The sequence below is a fragment of the Zonotrichia albicollis genome, chromosome 2 (genome assembly GCF_047830755.1).
Source record: "Zonotrichia albicollis isolate bZonAlb1 chromosome 2, bZonAlb1.hap1, whole genome shotgun sequence".
In the NCBI taxonomy this organism is placed as follows: domain Eukaryota; kingdom Metazoa; phylum Chordata; class Aves; order Passeriformes; family Passerellidae; genus Zonotrichia; species Zonotrichia albicollis.
In genome coordinates, this window is record NC_133820.1 from 88636559 (window position 1) to 88661318 (window position 24760).

Consider the following 24760-nt stretch of genomic DNA (forward strand, 5'->3'; position numbering starts at 1 on the left):
AGGGCCAGAGTCTGACAGCGGGGCACCTCTCCAGCAAGGAAACACTCTGACACAGACACATTGAAACCAGAGAGGCAACACCAATGGTGGGACACAGCTTTCAAAAAGAACTGTTCTGCAGCCAGGATTGCATGTTCTGTGTCTAGTGACTTAATATAATACCAGAACGTCGAGATTTGCTGTGAAACACATTCATTTTCCAGCAGTGATATTTAAATAAGTGGAAAAGAAAGCCACCTAAAGAAGAGTCAACAGACCATAGCTTTTCTGACTAACTCAGTATTACTAATGTAAGTGTACCACCACTACTTTCCTGTGTTCTCCACATCTCCATCTGAAGCTGGGCCACTGCAGTGAAAGCCCACATGAAGGTATCAGCAGGACAGATGGGGCCTCCCCACTGCCTCTCACTGGGCTGCAGATTCAGACTCCCTTTTGCTATCCTCTGATGACTCTTGCTCTTCTGGCAAGGGAAATGCAAGGAAGAGCAAAGGAAGGGCTTAACCTGGCTGCCCTGGGTACATAGAGCACACAACATTTTTTGGGGAATGGGGACCACTGCATCCAGACCTCTTTAGACAGAGCACAGATTTCTGCACTTTCTGGAAGAATGCTGTCATCCCCATGGTAAGGAAGGAAGGGCGGTATGACCATCACCACCATAGTCACTTAGATGTCTATCACCCCTGTCTCATCTCCACTTGGATGGATGAAGGATAATAATTTGCACTGCTGGGTCAGGTATCAGAACTCCAGAGAGAGACAAGGGCTCAGACCTTGTCTGCTGCTCAGCATTTTCTACATAGCTGTAGGTGATGGCCTTTTACCACACACCACACCGCCCAGATCTCCCTCTGTCTCTTTGATTCCAAGATGTTTATACTTACTCTTGGTGGACTGATTGCTCTGCTGAAGTTAGACATCTACAGCACAGGAAACACAGTTCCTGATTTATGAGGCCCAGATGTTCCACCATGGCAAACACAACATCGGAAAAATGAGAATAACCGAATGAGGGAGGCGCACCAGAAAGACGTGGGAAGTCATTTTCTATTGACCAAAAAAAACAACTCAGGTCTGGCTGTGAAGTGCATTGTATTGTTACCCTGCATATTAGTAATTTCAGAATGTAACCACAACAGGTTTTCCCATAAATAAATCAAATCTCTTCCCATGATTCTCTCATCAAAAACTTCCTATTTGAATGACAGTTTTTAATTACTAGATCAAGTTCTGCTTGCATAAAGAGTTTCCATTTCAAAGAGGTATTGCACTGATATGAAAACTCTCTGGAGAAACATCCTTGTCATTGAAAAATGCACAAGTTTTGACTCTGTGGCTTTCCTCTGGAGAGGCGACAGCATAGTATATACAGCAAACAACTCCATCAGGTTCTTAGCAGATGCATGTACTTTATTTGCTGCTGAACCACTACATCCCTGGGTGAGCCTCAATTTTGGTATGCTTCTGTTTTCCTCTCTGTAAAAACAGAGTTTCTAAAAAGCATTACTCAACCTGGAGAAGGAAGCAGAGAGGAGGGGGAGGAATGGGTGACAGGGATTATATAAGATCCCCCTGGAAGTCTTGGGTGTGGTGCCCACTCGCTGCCACAAGCTTTAGATGTAGTTTACATAAAAGACCTTTGCCCTCTATGGTGAGGACGGGACAGGGAATCAGCTGTTGAGGTGGTGGGGAAGCTACAGGGAGTGAGGGACCAGTGAAGCAAGCCTGAGCTGAGCTTCTGCCAGCATTAGACATTACAGAAGGGGTAACTGCAGCTTTCATCCTGCCCTCTCCTTCTGCCAGGCAGCACAGTGCCTACCTGTGCCAGAGAGCTAAAACGGGTACTTCTAGCACCTGATGGGAAGAGTTACAACTTGGCTTCTCAAAGTAAAGAAGGAAAAGGAATGAGAAAGTGCCCTATTAGGTGTTGGAGCAGTACAGAGGGAAGAAAAAAAAGGAGCTTGAAAACCGCTGGATTATAATTTTATGGTAGTATTATTTGATGGGCTGACTTAACAAGTCTTTCCAACTTTGGTTCCAAAGATTGTGTGGATACTTCCCTATCTCACCCAGGTGTTTGAAGTTTAATTAATTAATGTTTATAAAGAGCGTTACAATTTCCAGATGAAAGGTCCTATGCAAGTGCAATGCAGTATTACTCATTGAGGCGATTGGGTTAGAGAGTATCACATTACACAATACAACTCTTCCCTCAATGATCTCAAGCGTTTGAAGTTCTGATAAAATGTGTTTATCACCAAGACAGATATAATGGAAATACTCTTAAGGCGTGACCTGGATTATGAAAGCAGAGGTATGGTTTTGGGAATGGAACAAACGAGAATTAAAACAACTCCTGAGGCCAGATTTGTCTACAGTTGTATAAAATATATTCTGTTCTTCCTTTTTTCCCTCCCTGAGTAGGCTTTTCTTCTCTTCTAAAATAGAACCGGTTATTACGACGGGTGTGAGCAGACATGCAACAGTTCACGTTCAGTTCCTATTTCCATACTCATCCAACTTGACATTTTCTCATGACTTTCTCAAAATTATTTTCTGTTCTAATTTTTTTTTTTTTTTATGTCTGGATTAACCCTAAAGGTGAACAGTTTCTTTTTGGAAAGTTCTGCTTTAACCAGTAATCAAACGGAATTAAATCAAAAACTCACAGACAACGCCAAGCTGGAGACTGCAGCCAACACACCCAAGACATGATGACCAGTTTTGACCCCCCAGTACAAGAAAAAGCAAGGCAAATTTGAGCAAGCTTGAAATAGGGTTACCAGGGTGGTCAGTGAACTGGAACACCTATGAGGAGAGGCTGATGGAGCAGGGCGTGTTCACCCTGGAGAACTGTGGCTCAAGGGGACTTAACAGCAACCTTCCCATATCTACAAAGAAGTTATGAGAAGACAGAAGGCTCTTTAGTGAGATACACAGTGGGAAAACAAGAAACAATTGCCATAAAAGAAAGAAAGACTCTCACTGGAATATAAGGAGAAAAAATATTTAACAATGAAGATAATTAAGCATTGGAGGAGGTAGCCCAGAGACTGTGGAATCTCCATTTCTCAAAGTTTTCAAGACTCAAATGGAAAAATTCCTGAGCAACCTGATATGAAATTAGTGCTGACCCTGCTTAGAGCAGGAGGTTCCTTTCAATATGACTCAATGGGAAGGGAGGAAAGCCCTAGGTGATGTCCACTTGTTCAGGAGTGGGCTTGAACATTCATAACTGATTTAAGAGATCTGAACAAGTGTGCCCAAAATTTGTTTGAAAAATTAATTACTCATTATTTGTCAAAAGACAAATGTTAATATTTTGACTGCCAGGTTCTATCTTTGTTCTTCTTCCTTCACTTTCTGAAAAACTTACCACAATAGCAAACAACAGAGATTTGAGATGGCTTATAAATAAGACATTATTGCATCTAGAGGTTTCAATTAAAAGAGAAACAAAACCAGGATTTTTAATAATACCAGGTACTTTCTTTGTGCATTTCTGCCTCTTGAAAAAGAATCTACATCAAGTTAAATTTGTGAATGACTAAAATATACCACTGACTAAGCAAATTACAGAACACACTAAAAGCTTTCTTTAGCTAAGTCTTCTCAATTTTTGTGATATTGAAGTAAATAAATAATTTTCCATGAATGCTGATTTTATTAATAGCCCTTATTAATGAATACTTAGTCTTCTAGAGGAATATTCTTATTCTTGGCATTTTTAACATGTTTTTCTTCCAAAATTCTGCTTTGCTCCTACTAGGAATTACATGCCCAAGTAAACCAAGTAATTAAGTGTAACATAAGCACACCTGCCATAACTCCGATCATTCTAAGTAGGAGATGATAATTCTGATTTGCCCCTAAACAGAATCAATAACTGAGTAAGGATGTCAAGAAAACAGGATTGATATGAAGCTACATGTCAGTTTCTTCTTTTTGTTATCAGGCTTCTCATCCTCCTCCCTCTCCCAGTTTACAGAAATCTGTAAGATTAAAATGGAGCAATGCAAAAAGATCAAAAATATTTAGAAGTTACTACTGACTGCAGACTCAAAGACACATTTTGCAAATCTCTTCTAAATAAGCCAAAAGCATTAAAGACTATTAGACAATCAGGAAACTAGAAATCTTAATAGTGACTAAACTGAAACAACATAACGATAAGAATAATGTTTGGACACTTAAAATGCAATAGAGTAGCTATGTAGTTGTAATTATCCTGAGTAGTTTGGGGGAAAGGGTGATTTTTATGCTTTGCTCCAACAATTTTTGGCATAAAAAGTAAATAAAACATTTCATTTTCACTGCAACTTCATGACATTAAAGGTAAGCTAGAAAAACATCTTTGTGGAGAGAGCATTCTGTGCCTAACATGTTAATGGTAGTTAATGAACCAAAACCCACAGAAATCCCTTTGGACAGCTAACAAACACACACAGCTATTAATTAGGTCACAGTTGTTTCCTCACAAATCTTTTGTTCATTTCAGTTGTAGAAAACACCAACATATCCATTAGACCTGTGGGGAGGTATTCACCAGAGAAGAAAATATTTATTTATTATACGTTAAATGCTTGCAATTACATGACTACTTATGGCAGTTCTGCTGGTTTTTCTCTTTGTAAGTAAACTATAATCACTGAGCTCACAATCTATTCTATTCCTCAGAACACCACTCACCTCAGCAGATGGAATAGTTTAATTTTGTGTAGTTCAGGCAAGCACTGTAACTCAAAGTTTTTAAAATGTTTTGAAAATCCAGTAAAAAAAAAAAGGAAACAATTATGTTTCACTTCCATAAGACATAAGTTGAGAGGTATTTTTTAAGGTTACCACCAAGAGGTGAAGGTTAATTTCTGCTTGAAGTCCAGTTAAAATTTGAGTTCCACCTATGAACACAGTTTGCCCTCTATGCCAGTTGTTTCATTAACTAGCTGTGATGAAGATGCTTGCAAAGGGCTCGTGTTCTTATTGCAGGAAATTGTAGAACTGCAGGCTGCACACTATGTCAAGGACACAAACCAGGTGGATTTCCTGAGAGCCCAGGGAACACCACTGCCTTTATGAAAATAATCAGCGAGTATTTCCTAATTTCCATGCATGTACAGTGCACTGTGGGGCAGACAGGGTGGCAGACATGGTGTAACAATTACTCCGTTGGGGGCAATGGCTGATGTGTTGGTAGAGCTCCATCTTCTCTGTTTGAACTTTGCTTTGGAAAGCTGACCATGTTCATTACCTCACCAGTCCAGTCCATCGCTACCTTTGCCCCAGGGCAGCTGCTGTCTCCTTACCTCCATCCTCCTGCCCCAGAACCTCCACCACTTCCTCCTCCTCACACCCCACACCAGCTATCGTCCCAGCCTCCCACTGAGACTGCATTCCTACACCTGGCTGAACCCAGCTGACTGTCTAGAACCCCACGGGTGTGACTTCACAGGCTCCCAGAACTGGCAGAGCTGATTTGCTCAGGTCTCCTGGCTGCACTTCACCTGCAGTGGGTTTGTGCTTTGTGGGATGGAAAGCACAAGGCCAGAGAAAGCAAGAATTCTTTCCAGGTCATTACATCTACAGTTTCATGAGCTATGAGTTACAGTAGCTAGGATAATGAGGTTCACTTGGATAAGCCTAACATATGACTTACACTCCTACCCACTTTTGGATCAAAATTAAGAAGGGTCAATAACATTATTCTTCAGGAAATAAAAAAAAACCAACAGTGAAGCAGTTAACTGTCTTACCATAATCCTATCACTGTCAATAATGGTGTTCAAGCGGTGTGCAATGGTCAGCACTGTGCAGTGAGCAAAGGTCTCACGGATCGTCTTTTGAATGAACTCATCTGTTCTGAAACACAGCAAGAGCAATGCAGACAAAAATAAGATGCTTGCATGGATAACTGAACGGCAGGCAGGTTTTATGACTTCATCAAACATGACCGGATAGAAGGAAATATGCTTCTAAAGTTATCACAGCGCTTCTTCCTCTTGTTATACCAGATGACTTGGAGGCGCATCATGAAACGTACTCCAAAATTTACCCTTTCATACCTCATGAGAAAAGGGTTTCTTGTTTAAAGTAGAGCAAAAGACTTCATTTCAGGAGACTAATTTCTCAGACTTGGATTAAAGAAAAAGGAAAACTCTGTAGATTCAGATAGTTCTACTGATTTCTACACCGAAAACCATTGTTGCTCTCTTTCAAGATTTAGTTCATGCAATGAGTGAAGAAAAGTTGGTCAAAGTACATATCCCTCATTGAAAATCATCTGAAGAACAAACACAAGGCAGCACAGAACTAAGGTTCTATGATTTCAAATGCAAAAGAAGATTAATTAGAGAAGATGGTTGGTAAACTAAAATAGAACTGGAATAGCTCAAGAACTTGAATACTGAAAAAACTCAAAACTTGGCATACTCTGTAAATCAAAAGCATTAACTGGAATGCACAACTCAAAGAAAGAGATAAAAGATTTCAAGTTAAGGGTGAGCCTATGGTATGAATTAACCACCACCTAAGAAAAGGACAGCAGAAGAAATATAAGACTTGTAAAGAATGAAAACTAAGCTAGAGCACAGACACTGAAGTACAGGGCTGAAGTAAAAACTGTCACAAACAAAGCTGAGAACTGTGAAAAGGAAACAAAATTATACTGATAGGTAGTTAGACACTACAAAGTTATTTAGCTGTGTAAATGAGCAGTAAGGCAAAAGATGGGCAATACTCATGGAACTGGAGCTTATTGAAGTAACTAACTGTACAAGGGAAGCACTGACACCACCTAACTTAGAGCACACCAGTCAGGCTTATACGTGGAGATATCTACAGTCCCCTCTTAAGTGACTGAAAGAGAAGAGGCATGGCTGGAAGGTAAATCCAAGGACCTGGATTAGGCACCACCCAGTGATGAATGCCCTCTAGAGGCACCTGATAGCCCACACTGCACAGGTAGAATTGGGTCCCACCAGCCAGGCCTTGTGAATGCTCACATATTGCCCACCAGCGTTCAAAAAAACCCCAAAGGACAATGGAGAAAAAGGAACAGAAACCAAAATTCTCATCCAAGATAGAAGGATGATGTAAAGAATTCAAAATACACTGGTGTTAGTTGAACCAAGGAAGCTCCAGCCAAGAAGTCAGGCACTTGAAGGCAGGGGCCTCATTTTCAGGATTTCTATTAAAACATGAATTTGTTATTCTGCATATATGATGACTGGAGAATAATAAAATGTGCAGATTAGGTTAAAAAAAGACAAAGGAGATATCTGAATAAACTAGAATATTTAGACAGACATGTTGGCTGCAATCAGTTGTTTGCAAAGTCCTAATTCTTCAAATTTTTAGAAGTAATGGGAAAATAAAATAAAATACATAAAAATACATAAAACATGTCTTCTTCTGATTAAGTAGTATTTGTTTAGACAGAAGTAGTACTCCACACTGAATCTGTTTGCACATGATGAGTATCTGGTATCACTTCATGAATTATGCAAAGAGAATTGTTCTGAGGCCCTCATGCCAGGAGGCACCAGCAATAAGAAGTGGACAGACAACTTTGGAAGAACAGGATGACTTAAAGAAATGAGGTAGTGATTATGTTTCCACAGTAGAAAGTATGAGTTCATGCTCTGAAGGACGAACATAGCATCTGCTACAAGCTAAGCTGAAGCAATCAGCATGACAAAGGAGAAGACAGATCCTTGCTGATGACAGCAGGAATCATCAGAGAGAGGGAAGACATAAACAGTTAAGTAGGAATTCCATGCATTCTAACTGTTACCTTCATCTGGTGGCAGAAACATTTAAGCTCTCTCATGAGCTTAAGATAACTGAGTTCTGGACCACAGTCTGAGAGGCTTGGTCCTTCTGCTCCTACTTCCTCAAAGAAGCTCAAAAACAAAGTGGGAAGCAGGTGTTCCTCATCTCTTTTTGAACAAAGGCCAGTAAGCAAACAGGGGAAGAGACAGGAAGAGGAGTCAGGAGAGGGGCAGGCTCTTTAGTTCTGTGTTATCTCCTTAAGAAGAGGAAATTGTTCATCATGTTCCACATCAGAGATATACCAGTCCTTTCACCCCAGTGTTAATGAATGTATATTTGTTTGCTCTCTTCTCACCAACGCCTCAATAACCTGGCTACTCTTACCTACAAAAGGAAAAGCAAAGCAGGGACATCCATGAAAACACTCACTATGGAACAGTCTTATAGACACAGCAGGGTGTGTTCTCTGCAATGGTTGAAATAGCAAAACAAATGAAATATTCAATATTCAATACTCCCTAGAATTGTGTAAAGAAAGCCTTTTTCTTTCTCTATTGTCAAGCTCAAGGTGAAGTTTTCTGCGAAGCTACTACAGAACATGAGAACCATAGCTGGCTCAGGAACTTTGGAAACAACTTTCCAAAGGGCTTAAAATTATTTGTGACTCAAGTTATTCCTACTGTTTTCCAAGAATGCCTCAGCCTTGAATACCCCTGTCCTCTGCATTAATTTATATTATCTTCTTTTATTACATGTCCTCTTTATAGCACTACCTCTTCCTACATTCAAAAGAAAAAAGCCACTCATTCTTAGAGAGATACTATCAAACTATTATCTGAAACAGGTATTTCTTGAACACAAGCTTATCACTAACAAGAAACTGCTGTCCATATTGTGGGTGTGACAAATGTTCTAAAATGAGACTTCAGAGTAATCAGGAACAGACTTAATAGCTCCATCTTCAAGTATCACAGTACAAGATCTCATGCAAACATGTCTGCTGACTGACACTTGGCTATATCCTCTCCAAAGTTCATGGCAGATCTTGGAGCATAGTTTTTGGGACAGCAGGCAGAAACACTATCAGTAACCTCCAGGAGAATCTCAAAAGACCAAGAAAAGCATCTGTATGCAGAATTATGTGCTGACAGAGCGTAGAGACTGGATCACATACCAGTTAGAGCTAGAAAAGTAGCAAAAGAAGCACAATTTCTGTCCCTTTTTCAGGGCATAAATGGACTCTTACTGATGTCTACCCACACTGAACAAATGTCTTGGCAAGTGCCATGTGATTTCATCACCCACCTCAGTAGATCAAACCCCATCACCTTTCAGGTACATTAAAAACCAAAGATTAAACCTGAATACCAAAAGCAGGGCTGCTGGATGACAAAAACCCAATCCTAATCTGATTATATAAAAATGGGAACCACAATACTCCTTACTGCAAGGAACAATACAATAAGAAAGCACAAAATGGTGGTATAGCTGTCCCACAGGCACCACAGGCTGAGGATCTATCCCAGCAGCCCAAGATCTGGTGTAACCTGAATTAGTTGACTGTGTAAAAAGAAAACTATCTGAAGAGGAAGAATAAATATGATCTGAATGTGAAGCAACCAAGCTGCTGAAAGGAAAACTGGGTAAGTCATTATCTTCTCTGTAATGTCCTCCTGGGTTTGTCCTGAAAGCGTATCTCACACTACACAACTCCTGAGAGGCTTAGAAAATTTCTCCAAAAGAGTTACAGTTAGCAGTTAGATGTAATAAAAGGTTAAACATGACAAGTTTAAGATGGCTAATGAACTGAACTATGTGCAATAGCTGGTTTTACTACACTCAATGAACAACCAATGTAAAAAGATGTCAGTGGGTTGCTCGCCAAAAGTTTTGTTCTCTATAAGCAAAAATATAAGTTAACACAATTAAAACAAATTCAGTATTTCTAAAAAGTCTCAGTTACTAATGGTTTTGTTTCTGTGTATCATCAAAGCAACTACATGAAGATTTTCAGCTCTTCTGCTCCAGATTTCACACAATTTTCCAGAACACTTCAACTGCTTTAAAACCAGACTCTATTCTTCAGGGTAAGAATGGACCAAGAAGATAAAATCAAATTAAATGTCTATCAGTCATCACATAAATCACGCAGGTAGTCTGACTTAGGGCAACCTTTTTAATGGCAAGCTCCTCCTTCCCCCCAAAAAGCACTCACACCTCTGCCACATGCAGAGCAGGTGGCATCTCTGAGGAGCAAGGGAGAAAATGTGGGTACATATGCAAGCCAGAACATATGAGGAGGGAGAAGATGAACTTCAAATTCCCTCCCTTCGCTCCCAGTAGCAGACAGGAAAGGCCTAGATGAGCTGAAATGTGGTGGGGAGCCCCTCGGGCTCAGTCCCCTGGGGAAGGTACAGCGCCCACCCCACAGTGGGCCACAGTGCCACCACTGCCTCACGTCACCTCACCCTTCCTTCCCTAACTCCTGCCTTCTCACACCTGCTGCCAGGGTGAACTGCAGAAGGGACAGGGTGGCAGCAGCAGTTGAGGCTGCCGAGGGAGAGAGATCAAGAGCCAGAAAAACATCCAAAACTAAGAGAAGTATCTCCAGAGGCGGAGGCAGCTCGCCATGGTCTCCCATCTCAGGTGCTCGATATAATGTGTGCTTGCCACCAGGTGAGAGACAAGGGTGCCAGGTATGGGGGTTGTGCATCAGAAGAGGAGGAGGTTTTCCTTACACACCAAAAATGCCTCCCTAACTGCTCAGTTAAGCAACCCACATCAGCATTTCCTGATGATCATCCTATCAGATTGCAGAGCTAAAAAATACTTGGCTCTAGTTATGCCAACACATTAAGGAAAAGGTAATAATGACTGTAATGCAAACTGAATTCAAAGAAGAAGTTCCAAGTTATTATTTGTATTGTTATGCCTAGAGTTGATACAAACAAACATTTACCTTATTATAATATATATTGCAGCACACATTAATCAAGATCAATTAAATGGATAGTGCAAGTTGAGAACACACATGTGAGATGCCAAAATAGGGAGGTAGGGAGGATGAGTAAGATAGTATTAAATTTCCACACCTATGATTAATCAAAGTTAATCTATCAAAGCTCAGCCGAAAATAAACTAGGAGTAAAAAAAAAAAAAAAAAAAAAAAAAGGAAAAAAAGAAAAGAAAAAAGAGAACCCCTGGAAAGGGACTGCACTTCTCTACAGGTTTTAGAAATACAGTCAGCTGAACTGTACAGCTACACCAGTAGGGCACCACTTCTCCCCTGAGAAGATGTTAGAAAAATGAGTCATGCCCAGATGACATACAAAATCCTTAATGCATCTGTTTGAGGGACTTGCTGTGTTATTGTCCTCTTTGGACTTTGAGTTCTCCCTCAAGCCATAGTTTGTTGGAACTATATATTCAGCTCAGACTAATTGATGCAGTACGTTTGCAGTATTGTTTCCCAAGTATTTCCACCAGTGCTTCAAATGTTTCAAAAATTAACAGTGGGGGTACTTAGCTATTGGAACAATTTAACAGGGGTTGTCATTGATTTTTTTTTTTGCTATTGAGGTTGGATGTTCTTCCAGAAGTACACTCTAGTTCAAACAGAAATGAATTCAGGAAATTCTGCTGGCCTGAATTATACAAGACAGACTAATGAACTAGTGAGTCCATCCTGAAGAGTTCAACATTTCCAAATCAGTTCTGCAATTCCTGTGGTGTTTGGGACAGCTTATCTTCTGCCCCTACTTTACCTCTAACTTACAACACCAGCATCTGAGCCATCTGAAAGGACAGCAATTCACAACCAGAAGTATCCGGTTTTGCTTACAGCCATTTTTCACCTTTCTAGTTTTAGGGGGCTTTGGGAGTGAGATGAATTAAATCTTTTGAATTTATTTATTTCCAAGAAACTTTTCTTCCAGAAGTCAACAGAACTCAACTTGTTTCCTGGCTATTCTGATGTTACAGAGATTTATTTTCAAGAACGTTCTTGTCTTCTAATCTATGGCTGCAGGACAAATAAACTTTGAATATTAATTTCCCTACTCTGTGGAATGCACTGAAATTAGGGATCTTTTGAGTGCTTAGTTTATATCATCTGCTCCATAGCCAAAGCTCAATCATCCTGTTTTGAATAGACAAAAATGATGGTATCATCAAAAACATAAAACAGCAATACAAAGTACATGAAATATAAAGCATTTAAGTTCATCTCTACAGCAGAGACGAACGTATTAGAAGAGAAACCAGCTCATTTTCATATGACAGGTTTTGTTTTTACCTTGGGTCCACATTTGCTGTTGCTTCATCAATGATAAGAATACGATTTTTTTTTAGAACTGCTCTGGCAAGACACACCAGCTGTCTCTGACCAACGCTAAAATTAGATCCAGATTCTGCCAGCTGTGTCTCCATTTTGTTGGGTAGATCTTCCACAACCTCCTTCAGTTGCACCTGTTGACATGTCAACATATTGTAGGATGAGTAACTCTTTTAGATCAGCTATTGTGTGTCTGATGACACAACAATAAGTATGCAAGGTTTGCCTTTTATATTCTGACACAAAATGAGTAAGTGCCAAGTTGGATTACAGTGTGTGTCAGTTATTAGAATTCTAAAAACATTAAAGCACGTTGTTAAGAATCTATTAATGTTCATTAAAACCAAGATATGAATCAAACTATAACCAAGGCATCATCCCAAAGGATAATTTTTTCACAAAAGACTTATATAACAATATACACGCCTGCACACACATGGACACACACATACACAAACGCACATATGATAGTGTACTTTTTTCTATCAACAGCTATACCTTTATCAAATCTGATGAAAACGTCCAAAACCTAACACACACAAGCACTGTAATATTACAGTTACATGGATTTTAAATACCAGATGTACATTATTAGATTTAGTAAGTCACCTCTTCCAAGGCGTTCCACAGCTCTTCATCAGTGTATTCATTGAAAGGATCTAAGTTTTTCCTCATAGTTCCAGTGAACAAAACAGGCTCCTGAAACCCAGTAAAATCAGCATTCCACTATAAATACAGGTTTTATATTGCAATAGGTAATTTAATGATAATCACAGCTAACCTATATCAACAATAGCACAGAAATATCAACAAGCTATTATTTTTGAAATGCAAAGGTGTACATTCCAACTGCATGCTTAAGAGGGATGGGGGGGGAGGCAAGTGTTCAACTACTCTGTATGAAGATAATTTACCAAACAGGACAGGTCTGTTTGCAAATTGCTCTACACAGTTATGTCGGTACTTCAATGGGCATTTACATGCCACTGTTCTGATGCTACAAACTATATATATGCTTCTATGAAATCGTTGCTATCCTCATGGTATTGTTAATGAAAACCAACAACTACCACTGTCAATGAGCTCACACTCCTAAATTACTTTTGGGCAGTTTTGAAAACCTGTTTTTGAAATACATAAACCAGAGAGGAATCAAAGAGCTAACAATGCCTTTCTGGTTTTCCTTCTGTGTTTGGCTGTGGGTTTGGTTTTTTTTTTTCATTCCATGCCATAAAAGCCGTTCCATTGCACCATCAGGGCTAAGCAGGAACAGTTTTCACCATATAGTACCTAAACACATCTATACTGCCACAGCACCAAAGCAAACTTACTGAGAACTGGAGCACTGCTGGGCAAAGATCTCACTCAAAACACACCAGGCAGTCAAATCAGTACCTTCTCTCATTCAGGCACCAATGCGGTAAGAATGTGGTCGAAGCAAGTTTTGTTCTACTTCAGTTCCCAGTGCGAGCAATAACAGGTAATTCATCAAACTGGCACAAATCAAATCACACTGAAATATGTAGTATTTAAGAACTGGGAAGAGGACTTTTGGTTCAGAACTCCTTAAGCAGAAGATCAGTACTCAGTAATGTGAGTTGCCAGACCTGGGAGTCATGCACTGACATGACTTTAGGGCTAAACTCATCTTAATACCACACATAAAGACAAAAACAAGTCAAAAGCTGTAACAGTGCTAATCATAAATGGAGACCATTTATCATGCTGTCAGTTCTCTTTAAATTGGAGAAATTTTAGGCAGAATCCATTCTTTTTTTTTTCTTTCTCCCCTGGGAAAGAAAATATAACTTATACTGGGTAACTTCAGCTTACTCTGAGATTAACCTGTCACGACTTTCTCCCCATCTAACCCTAGTGATGCCCAGCTCCAAAGGGTTGCAGCAAACCAGAAGAGAATTCAGACCTTAACCCTTTTATTGTCTTTGAATTCTAAACCATCTGAGTACTATAAAAGAATTTAAAAAGACAGAACACACCATAAGCAATATAAAAGAAGATACATATTTCCTGATATAACATGCCAATTATTTGAAAGTATCTGCTGCAATAGCAATGTCATTAAAAACTTGCTGAATGAGCAAAAGGGTTTAACACAAAACATTTCCAAGTCAAAAAACAATTTTCTTCAGAAACACCTAGAAACTAATTTGTTTAACAACACACCTTTTAGTACACCATTTGGCATATTTTGAAGGTATTGTTGCATTTATTTTCCTTTTCAATCCATTTTTATAGGTTGGCAAAGAGGAGGCTGAACCTATAAAGTGTTCACAACTATTATAAAAGTCCTAACAACAGACATGCACTGCAACAGAAGATAAGGATATTTTTTAATTACCATTTCTGACACAGATTATTATTTAAAACAGTCTGGTTTATGAGAGGAAAGCAATAAGACTAACCTGTAAATAATTGTTGTAAAAATGCTTGCAGTCAGAGAGGCAGACAACATTTGCATAGAAAAGATTTACAAACACAACCTTTACACAGCTCCATCCAAGCAAGCAATTAGAAGCCTAAGCACATTTTTATTTCTCCAGGTAGGTATTTAAACTCACAGACAAGAAAACTTCAGTCTTGCCTCATCACTCTCTAGGAATGGTTCTGTTTAGCATGTTTTATGTTGCAATTCTAATAAGCATCTCTCTCTCTGGTTTTTCAGCTGCCCACATAATTATGAAGATATTTGCTGCAAAATAACTACCTGATGTTACATTGCTATTACTGACACTACTATTAGCACCACACCAGACAATGCCTATCATACAGTTTACCAATACAGTTTACCAATACAGTTTACCATAGCAGAAACCTGATTCCTTCCTCTTCTTCTTTGTACCACCACTTGATAGTTTTGCATATTGTTAGTAGAAACAGCCTTCCCTTACACACATACAAAAAAAAAAAAAAAAAAAAAAAGAAAAAAAGCTACCTGCTAGCCTTTGGGCACTCAAAACTTTTGTCACTATGATGCAAACCTTATATAAATTTGACAAAAATCACAGAGTTCCACTGGATTAAAACAGTTTTAAAACTATGTCAGTAGACCTGTGTATGAAAAAAACCTCACATGTATAATTGAATGTGATGAACTTTGAGCATCTGTGTCATTCACATGTCGAAACCGTATTTGACCTGCAGTTTTCCTGTCTCAGTATCCTGTTTTGTCCAACTGGGCTGAATTCCTCAAAATGAAAAAGTCATCCACAAGACCTATGGGCAAGGCTTTCAAAAAGCCGTAGACCTTGAATGAACTGATGATCATCTGTTTCACGAGAAAGGAACGCTACACACAAACAAAAAAATGGAATTTAAATCCATATAAACTTCTCTTTACATACAAAAGAGGACTAGTTCCAGTGAGTACTGCAATAACAAAGCCTGCAGCATGCAGAAACAAAAGACATCCTGCATTAGGCAATGATCCAATTGCTGGGGAAGTACCTATTTTTAATTTTTTTTTCAATACCATACCTGTTTCTTTTTGACTCCTACTATTTGAGAAAAAAAACCACCTCATTACCATTTGTATTAGATTCTCAACTTAAAGAAATTAATACACTCTGACTGCCACCCTGCAAACACACTAGCACACATTCAGACATAATTCTAAACACAGATTCTGTTATAACATAGAGAGATCTGAGAAATAATGCAAAACATGGCAAAAAAATTCCTTTGGTTTACAGTCTACCCTTCACTCTACCTGCCAGAACAGAGCAGATGAACTACTTTCCAAAATATGACTTCACATTTGCAGCATGTGAGCTTTTCACTCTTCCTCCCTCTTCACTGGGGAGCAAATGACCAGGGAAGAGACCAGAGCTCTCATGAAACTGTAACAGGCACAGACTTTGCCTCCTAAGTTTTAAGGTTACACATCACGCTTCTCTGATACAAGGTCTCATGAAATTAGGACTCTACGAGAGAAGACCTGTGACCTACTGGATTTCTTTGAACAGCCTTTCTTCTACCCCAGCACGAGAGATGAGGCTATTTCCAACACTGCCCGATTGGGGTTTTTTTCCTGTACTGCGGCCTTTCTCGCATTCAGCTTCTAAAATTCATCAAGTTTTATTTATCATGGGTTATAATGACCTACTCTTTAGTCTGCTCCTCTGGTCTTCTCCTGTCAAACCTTCTCCACATAAAGAAAAAGCTGATATCTCACTTCTAGGTATCATATTTTCTCCTTCTAAATCTAGCACCAGTCAGTTTGTACAGGAGTGACTGGAGAGGTGAAAGTGGTCTTGCAAAGTCCCTTACTAAGGAAGCATCAGGCAGGAATTGCTGCCAAAGGATCAAGTGACTCAGAGGACTGCTGAGGACTGATATACACTTACCAGATTTTCTCTGCTTCTCCACAGACTATGGGAGGACAGCATACAGCTAACACACAGATATTCCAAAGGAACAGACAGGGTACAAAACTGGGGAAAAATGCTCCAGTTCCCCAAACTGATTCTTAAAATAATCAAGACTTTTCTCAAGGAAGAATAACGCCTATCTACAGTTCCTGTATCTACTGCATTCAGAGGTGCAGGGGGAACACATCCCAGCAAAGCACTTTAAACATTATTATATTAAACAGTATAAACATTATTACATTAAACAGTTTAAACATTATTATATTAAACAGCACATTAAACAGTATTATATTCAAAACACCCATGGCAAACCAAGTCGCTCTCTTACTTGAGGTATAATTGAGATTTTCTTCCGCAAGTCATGGAGTCCCAGCTCTGATGTCAAGTACATATCAATCCAAATCCTTCCTTCAGGTTCTGCCAAGCGAAAGAGGGCTGCTATCAGAGAGCTTTTCCCAGCTCCGGTTCTTCCCACTATTCCAACCTAGGGAGCAAGCCAAGCCTGTGCCATTAAACTGTGAGCTTTTCAGGAGAAATTAGTATGTCAAGCAACATTTTTACAGCACCATAGGATTTGCAGTAGAACATGCACCAAATAAAACTTCTTTGTAATTAACATTCTTCCAAGAGGAAAAATCCTCTCCCCTTAAATCGGTTTGGATTCAGGTGACATTTGTATACATGACAATTTCTTGGATCATATTCAAAGGTGAATGATTTCCCCGTAAAGTGTGGTGTCTTATTGTGTAAACAATTTAAAGTGGCTCAATGCATACAGTAATGTGATTCAAGGATGCTAATTTTTATACTGAACCTGGTTTGCTGGGTGATGTTAGGCAAATCATTTCATGCATGCATCTACTACTCAACCCCAAAAGGGACTCCCATGAAGCACTCTGGGAACAATGTACTCCCAATTTAAAAACCTGAGACTGATTTTGGTTAGTTATGGTTAAGGTGAAGTACTTTAAAGTAGCATGATTATAAACTGTATCCATACTTCAGACATCTTCAGCAAGCATTGAAACTACAAGGCCATGACATCAAGCTGAAATTCCTTTTCAAACAGAAGAAACAGCAAATAATAAAATCACAGAGATTCAGGGTTCTTTTTTCTCCCAAAGAAAAACTGGAAGACATACACAGTGTGAAGAAAAAATAAAGCTTTCAGAAAAAAGAGACAATGAAAAATACAGAATTGATAACTTTAATGACAAGGGGCTAAGATCGAGAAATATTTCTTCTATTTTAATTTTTTAAAATGTTGTACTCGGATAAAGGATTCTTAGAGAAAAACAGTGTACAGTAATCAACTGTATCAGAGAAGATAATGGGTGTAACCTTCTACACAGATCTGATCTGGCAGAATTTTTTATTTCCTGCATTCTGTTCTAATCCCTACATTCCCACCCCCCCCCCCAAAAAAAAAAAATCAGCACACTGAAAAAGTTCAGAGCAGTGCAACACAAAATTAATATGGGCTGGAGATCCTGATTTGATGGGGAAGGATTTATGAGGATCAAACATGTACAATATGGCTTGGTGAAATCATTGGGGTGCAGAAAAGAGGAATAAAGATGAAAACCTTCATGAGTGTACGTACAGACACCAGAAGGCAATTATCTACTGCCTGAGACTCACATGTATGCAGCAATGCCTGCTGAAATGAAATTCAGCACAGGAAACTGCACCAAAGTGCAAGGAGAAACTTTCAGTCAGAGACACTAAGTTCACACAAAACAGCAGTGCCCACATTTGACAAAAAATATACAACACACTAAAAAAGTACACTTCAAGGAGAAATTTATGCTGCACAATCTAAAAGATATTTTCTCCTTCTACATTCTGATTTAACAATTTCATCCAACAATTCATTATTGTACTACTGTACTATAAACTAATTAACATTTCTACAATTCTTTTTATTAAACAGACTAATTTAAGCAAATCTGTTACAATAAATGATCAAATGTTTAATACTCTAAATTGTATCAGTGAAACAATGGAAAAATAGTTCTGAATAGATAAACTACAGCTCAGAAAGAAAGTGCTGAATAGAGAACACAGACAATCAGAGTTGTGAAAATGAAAGTTCAATTGTTCCTCTGCAAATGTCAATATAAAGTATTGTATCAAAGATATAAAGAAAAAGCCATACAAAATACATTGATACTTAAAATAAAAATGCAGCTGCTCTGCATATTGTCAAAATCCCACTTTTGGTTTGGCATCAAATGAAAGGACTATGCTCTTCAACATTTAGAATAATCTATTTGCATCTCTGGTCCAATTGACTACAGGCTGCTGAAAACTGACAGGAATTTGAAAGAGCTCTCAGTATACACATTATCCATTTTTTGAATACATTTTATTCTTCACAAGCCCACACTCACAGCCAGTGCAAATACAGGAGCAGCCTGCAAATAAATGGAAGTGGCACCTATCAGGAATCACAGGGCCAGGACTGTGCTGCCTGATACAAGCCCAGTGCACACACAGGAGTACACCTGCTACGTTGGGCTCATCATTACTCAAGTGTCACTTGTACATCACAGCAGAGCTGCACAAAAAATGTGATATTTACAGCATGTCAGCCACTCCACTGAAACTGCCCATGTCTTTGTTATCCCTCAGGCAGCCTCCCTTTCGTCATGGGAGCACAGCTGCCATGCCATAAATCTACATGTGCACCTTCCTGACTTTTCCATGTAGCCTGCAGACCCAGGAGCTGTCAGGAAAAGGCGCATTTAACAATATGTTAGCCAATAAGCATTCATGAGCTCTCTGAAACAAAGATGGTGTGTAAAACCCAATACTACACATGCTAACCTTCCCCTGCTGCAGCTACAGTAGCAGAGGAGGTTACACAGCAGTTTGCGTCTGCCTGATTTGTTTCTGCCAGACCACACTACTTCAGCAAAGATGTTTAAAACACAGGGTCCTTCCTGGCCTGCTTTGACTGTAGGGAAATACTGAATGCTGAGACAAAACAGATTAAAAGAGACCTTGAGTGAGTGATCTGCTAGCAATCACCTCCCTCATTCTTACCATACCCACAGCTTCCCTAACTGGGCCCTGGGGTGGCTACAAGAAAAAATACAAGCACAGCAGAAGCTTAAACTCATTCCTGCTGCCAGTGGCACTGCAGCCACCAGAAGTCCCTAAAAGCCAGGGGCCTAAACAGGCACAAGAACTTCCAATGACAGCAGTATGGGCAGAATCCCCAACAGATCTAGAAACCTGGTTCTGAAGAAGATGCTTCTCCATAATTAAAACCAATGTGAGGAGGAGAGATGCTTGGGAAATTTATTTTACATAGTGGCAGCCTACTGCAGTATTGTGCAAAACATCATAGAAAGCAAACAAAGTTCTTGGCAATAGTTTCAAGCTGGACAAATTCAAGATGATGAAATCACAGCATAACTGCTCAGCAAAAATAAATACCCCCAGTCATCCCTCTGTCTCCTGCCCCCACCAAGGTGTGTGAGTCATGCACTGCTACTATCTCTTGCTTCCGTTTTTAATTTTATTCCTGTCTCTCACTGAGAAATCTAGGATTTCTTGTCTGAGACTTGTAACAGCTAAGGAGACAGTCCACATGGCTCTTCTTCTCAAGAGACCATTTTTTACTCATTCACAGCTAATTCCAGGAAATCACCTCAATGTAGCAAAGTCTGGTTGAATTTTTGTAACATGCACATTATAAAGGTCCACTTGAGGACGTGAACGGTTTGGAATTGAATGGAAAAACATGTTAAAAAGAAGGCACAGGCAAGGATTGTACAGTTGAACCACTCTCCTAGGGAAGACCTCCTAATCAAAAAAGTACACCTGCATTTGAAATGTAGCAAAGCACAAATTAACACTTCAGGGCTCTAATTTAATTTTGTCTGTGGGGGAGACCTTCCCTGCAGCAGTCTTTCAACAGGGATAGTGTCAAAATTGGGGAGGAGGAGTCAAATTTGCAGAGGAGCAAGAGTTTTATTTCTATGTTTCTTTTGGCTAGCAATCTAATTAACGACAACAGTTAATTACATTGGTTGCCAAAAGGAACTGAAATAAAATCCCAAATTCTGAAGTTATGCAACTGATTTGTATTTCTTTCTTCTATCTTCCGTTTTGGACTCAGTGCAAGGGCATGTACATTCCTTACTTTCTATTGGTTTTGCTCACCTTGTCTCTTGACATACTCAATTCCAATTATGTTCCCTCTGTTGAAACCCCAATTTTCTAATGCAGCTCCATTTTCTTTGGATTTGAACAAACATTCTTGCCTTGGCTGGTATTTTCCATGTCTGCTACTTTCTGAAGAATCTCAGATTCTTTTTAAGGAAATTATAAGGTATGTTTAATCCTTTGTTTTGATAGACTGAAATATCATGTTCCCAGACAAATTCATGCTACACTTACATGAAATAAATAGGTTATTACTTCTGGTATTAAATATAACTAAGGCTTATTTTTAAAAGAACATTTACCATTTTCCTAACATCCATATATTTTAGAAATCATTTCTAGCATGCAGCTTCTTGCCAACTCATCATCTTGGCTTAATTTCTGTGAATATCCAAAGACAGCCACATACATACCTTTTCTTTTGGTTTAATTACAGCAGACAAATGTCTTAAAACCAATGGTCCATCTACACTGTAAGTGAAGTTAACATTCTCAAATGCTATCATTCCTTGGTTAGGCCATTCTGGTGGTGGATGTTTGTTGGTCTCCCAAGGAGCTTCTTTTTCAAGTTCTGTGTACTCCATCACTCTTTCTACTGATATCATCTAAGGGGAGGAAAGAAGACATAGATACATGAGCTTCATCCTATGGCATACTCTGCAAATACTGCCTGCATATAAAAATTTTTACCATGGAGATTCAATGCAAATTACTCTGTGGTTTTTTTTTTAACACAGTTAAGAGTATTTGGTGCCATTCTAGGCTTTCTTTATGCAACTAAAAAAGTGGAGAGAATGCATCTCATGTCCTACTACAGATTCAGATCTATCATGACACATAAAGCCATTCATAAGCATTTCTCATCAGTAGGATTAATTACAAACTTAAATACTGCAAAAGCTTTAAGAAAATTAAGCTATGAGAGTTGTCTGTCAGTCTTGACTAAGATGACACCAATCCATTGTGTGTTAGAAAGATAAAGCTAGCAATGAAACTGCCAGATTAACTACAGGCAGACACATGAATGAGTTTGATTCCTTGCTCTGCATAGGACAACCCAAAAAAAATCACACCATGTGCCTGAGAGCATTCTCCAAATGCTTCTTGAGCTCTGGCAGACCTGATGCCATGTCCACTTCCCTGTGGAGCCTTTTCCAGTGCCCAACCACCCTCTGGGTGAAGAATCTTTTTCTAGAATTCAGCCTAAACCTCCCCCCACTGCTCCAGGCCATTCCCTCAGTCCTGTCACTGGTCACCACAGAGAAGAGATCAGCGCCTGCCTCTCTTCTTTCCCTCACAAACAAGCTGTAGACCACAATGAGGTCTACAGCTCTTCAGTGTCCTCCTGTCCAGGCTGAACAGCCCAAGTCATCTCAGCCACTCCTCATATGGGCTTTCCCTCCAGATCCTTCACCATCCTCACGACCTTTGGATGTGCTCCAACAGCTTCATTTTGTATTGTGCTGCCCAAAACTGCACACAGGACTGAACACAAGGGTGCACCACCACTGAACAGAGTGTGACACTCACTGCCCTTGACCAACTAGCGACAGAATGGAGATGAAATGTTCTTGCCTCCCCCAGGTACAGTCACCCTTTAACAACAAGGGATTTTTGGTGGATGTCCACCCATCAAAGAAGTTAATGCTAATCATAGCTCCATAAAATGATCAGCATTTCACACCAAAGCCAGGTTAATGAATGACCTTTCTCTTCCAAGGTATTTCTGAGTCACAGCCTCCAAGAAAGCTACACAGTACATGTGACACTCCCACAGACACTTCCAAAACATCCCCAATGGTATGAAAAAACCTGAAAGCTTTCTTCCCATTTCTCAGAAAATCTGTCACCAACCATTTACTGGTGTGTGAAAAATGCACTGAAAAACCGATGTGATAGCAAAAGAAAAATTCCAACTTTGTTATTATCGGGACTGTTACTATCATTACAATATAATTAAGCATGGCTTTGTAACTTCTATGAAAGGACTACACATATTTCCTAGACTAAGTGCAGCAAACTATAATTACAAGTAACTTCAGCTGTCAACACAACCAAAAAAATCCCAGGTTTATGTTTAGCATGTTTTTCCTACAATCTGTTTTTCTTATGTATTATCTTAAGAAAGTAGACTGGCCAATTAGAACATGCTAGTAAATACTGTGAATTGGTCAAAGGCGTTTTATACGATATATTTTGGAAAACACACAACCTTGTCAGCTGAATATAAACAAATACTTTCACATTTGTGTTAACTTAGAATAAATTTAAAAGTTATAAGCCTTTTGCTATGGAATAACAGGACTCTAAAAATGCCATGAGGGATATAAATAAAATTTTAAAATGCAGTAATAAACAACAATAAATTATAAATACCAAATATAAAAACATAATTTAAAATCTTCCTTATAGAAAGGGATTAATTTATTGGGACTTTAGCAAGTTGCAATGCAATTGTCTACACTGTAACTAGACAGTCTCCTTTCTGCTGTAAAGGGAGATTGTAAAACCTCCCTTACTATGAATGCAGGACAATCCCCAGACACACTTCATCTTAACAAACATTCAAAATCAGTCAGACAAATCATAACCTAAAAGAAGTAATTTTTCTTTATGACTGCAGAGTGGTGCCTCAATTGCTTGCTAAGGTATTAATACTCGAAGTTATTTAAGAAGAATCTCATCCTTAAAGCTTCATGTCACAAGCATGAAAGGAAACAAGAGGGGAAAAGGAAGAAATAAACATTACCAGGTTTTCAACTTCAGCACTCTGTCTAACACCCCACTGGAACGTTCCCATGAGGGTGATGGCATAGGAGAGCGCCAAACCAACCTGCCCCGCATTCAGAGCTGCAGAAGAAAGGAAAATGAGGCTTGAATAGGTGCATTGTAATTACACAAAATCTCAGTTAAGTTCTCTTTCATGAGGTTACTTACATGATGGAAGCATCACAGCCAGAATTTCATTTGGTTATGCACTGCTTGCTATCTGTGCAATGAGTAGCTCCAGGCAGAACAGATGCTTGCTGCATTTTTGGGGTACATTTTGGACACATTTCGACAAGATAAACCAAATTCTCCTTGGCCTGGTGTTCATCTAAAAACTGAGGTTCAGTCTCAAGACCAAACTTACATAGACTTTTAGGGTCATCCCTGTCTGGCTGAGCATTAGTTAACTCTTCACTTTTTTCCTATGCAAATCAGGTAAGGCCCTAAACCTAAGCAAAAACTTTGTGTAAAATTATTTCAAAATTGGTTATGAAATTTACCTCAAATTTGTACTCTTATAAACAATCAGATAAAGTAAAAGGACAGAATATTTCTTCCCCTGTTTATAAAAGCACTTACTGTGTTCAGTGGGTCTACTCTCACAAAATAAATGTAGCCTGCCTGCCCCAACATTAAGCCCAACTGTCCTCTGAGTTACTTGAACTTTATCCTAACATAGGACCCTATTGACTTTGAGAGAACTACTCTTTATCCAGAAGCAAGGGAAGATTCAGGACCATTGTTTTGACTTGTCTTTTTGCATGATAGTAACATCAAACCTAGCTCAAAATTTGTGGAGTTGTGCAGCACAGAGTGTTCAAATTTTAAAATAAACATGCACATATAAAACTTATCCAAAGAAAAAAGAAAAGAAACAAAATCAGCAAATTAGCACTAATTTTCATGTCCAAGATAATTACTTCTTCCTTCATGTTTTAGATGACTATCTCATTCTAGCACATCTAACCCAATTACATCCTGGATGATGCATACACTAATGACAGTTCATGAGTGACAGTGAACATAAAATGTATTATTATGAGGCAATTTTCTTTCTGGAACTGGCCTATCCCTCTGATCCAAGATACGGGAAGAGTATCCCTAGGAACTTTAGCTTGCCTTTTGACCTACTGTGCCACGTGCAGAAAGGAAAAACATTGTTAAGAAGCAGCTCCGTGGGTGTTTCAATATAAAAAGCAAAGCCCTGTAGGCCCAAAAGAGAAAGACAAAGGTAGGGAAAAAGAAGAAGATTTATTTCTTGTTATTGCTCTGAAAGCCAGAATCTCAAAATTGAGGAGTACAGAAGAGCACGTTTGTTTGCACA

The 24760-nt window shown here is 39.1% G+C and overlaps 1 protein-coding gene across 2 annotated transcripts in view; it reads right to left on the reverse strand.

Moving 5' to 3' along the window:
* ABCC4 (ATP binding cassette subfamily C member 4 (PEL blood group)) overlaps positions 1-24760 on the reverse strand; it is a 142924-nt gene that overhangs the window by 17829 nt on the left and 100335 nt on the right. Inside the window, exons 24-29 of one of the 2 annotated variants that reach the window (XM_074535621.1) lie at positions 23417-23517; positions 21081-21272; positions 16820-16975; positions 12713-12802; positions 12065-12237; positions 5754-5859 (exon numbers count right to left, since the gene is read on the reverse strand). In XM_074535621.1, coding sequence (XP_074391722.1) covers positions 5754-5859; positions 12065-12237; positions 12713-12802; positions 16820-16975; positions 21081-21272; positions 23417-23517 — 818 coding nt within the window. The remainder of the gene's footprint in view (positions 1-5753; positions 5860-12064; positions 12238-12712; positions 12803-16819; positions 16976-21080; positions 21273-23416; positions 23518-24760) is intronic. The other variant, XM_014273652.3, reaches the window with a different exon arrangement.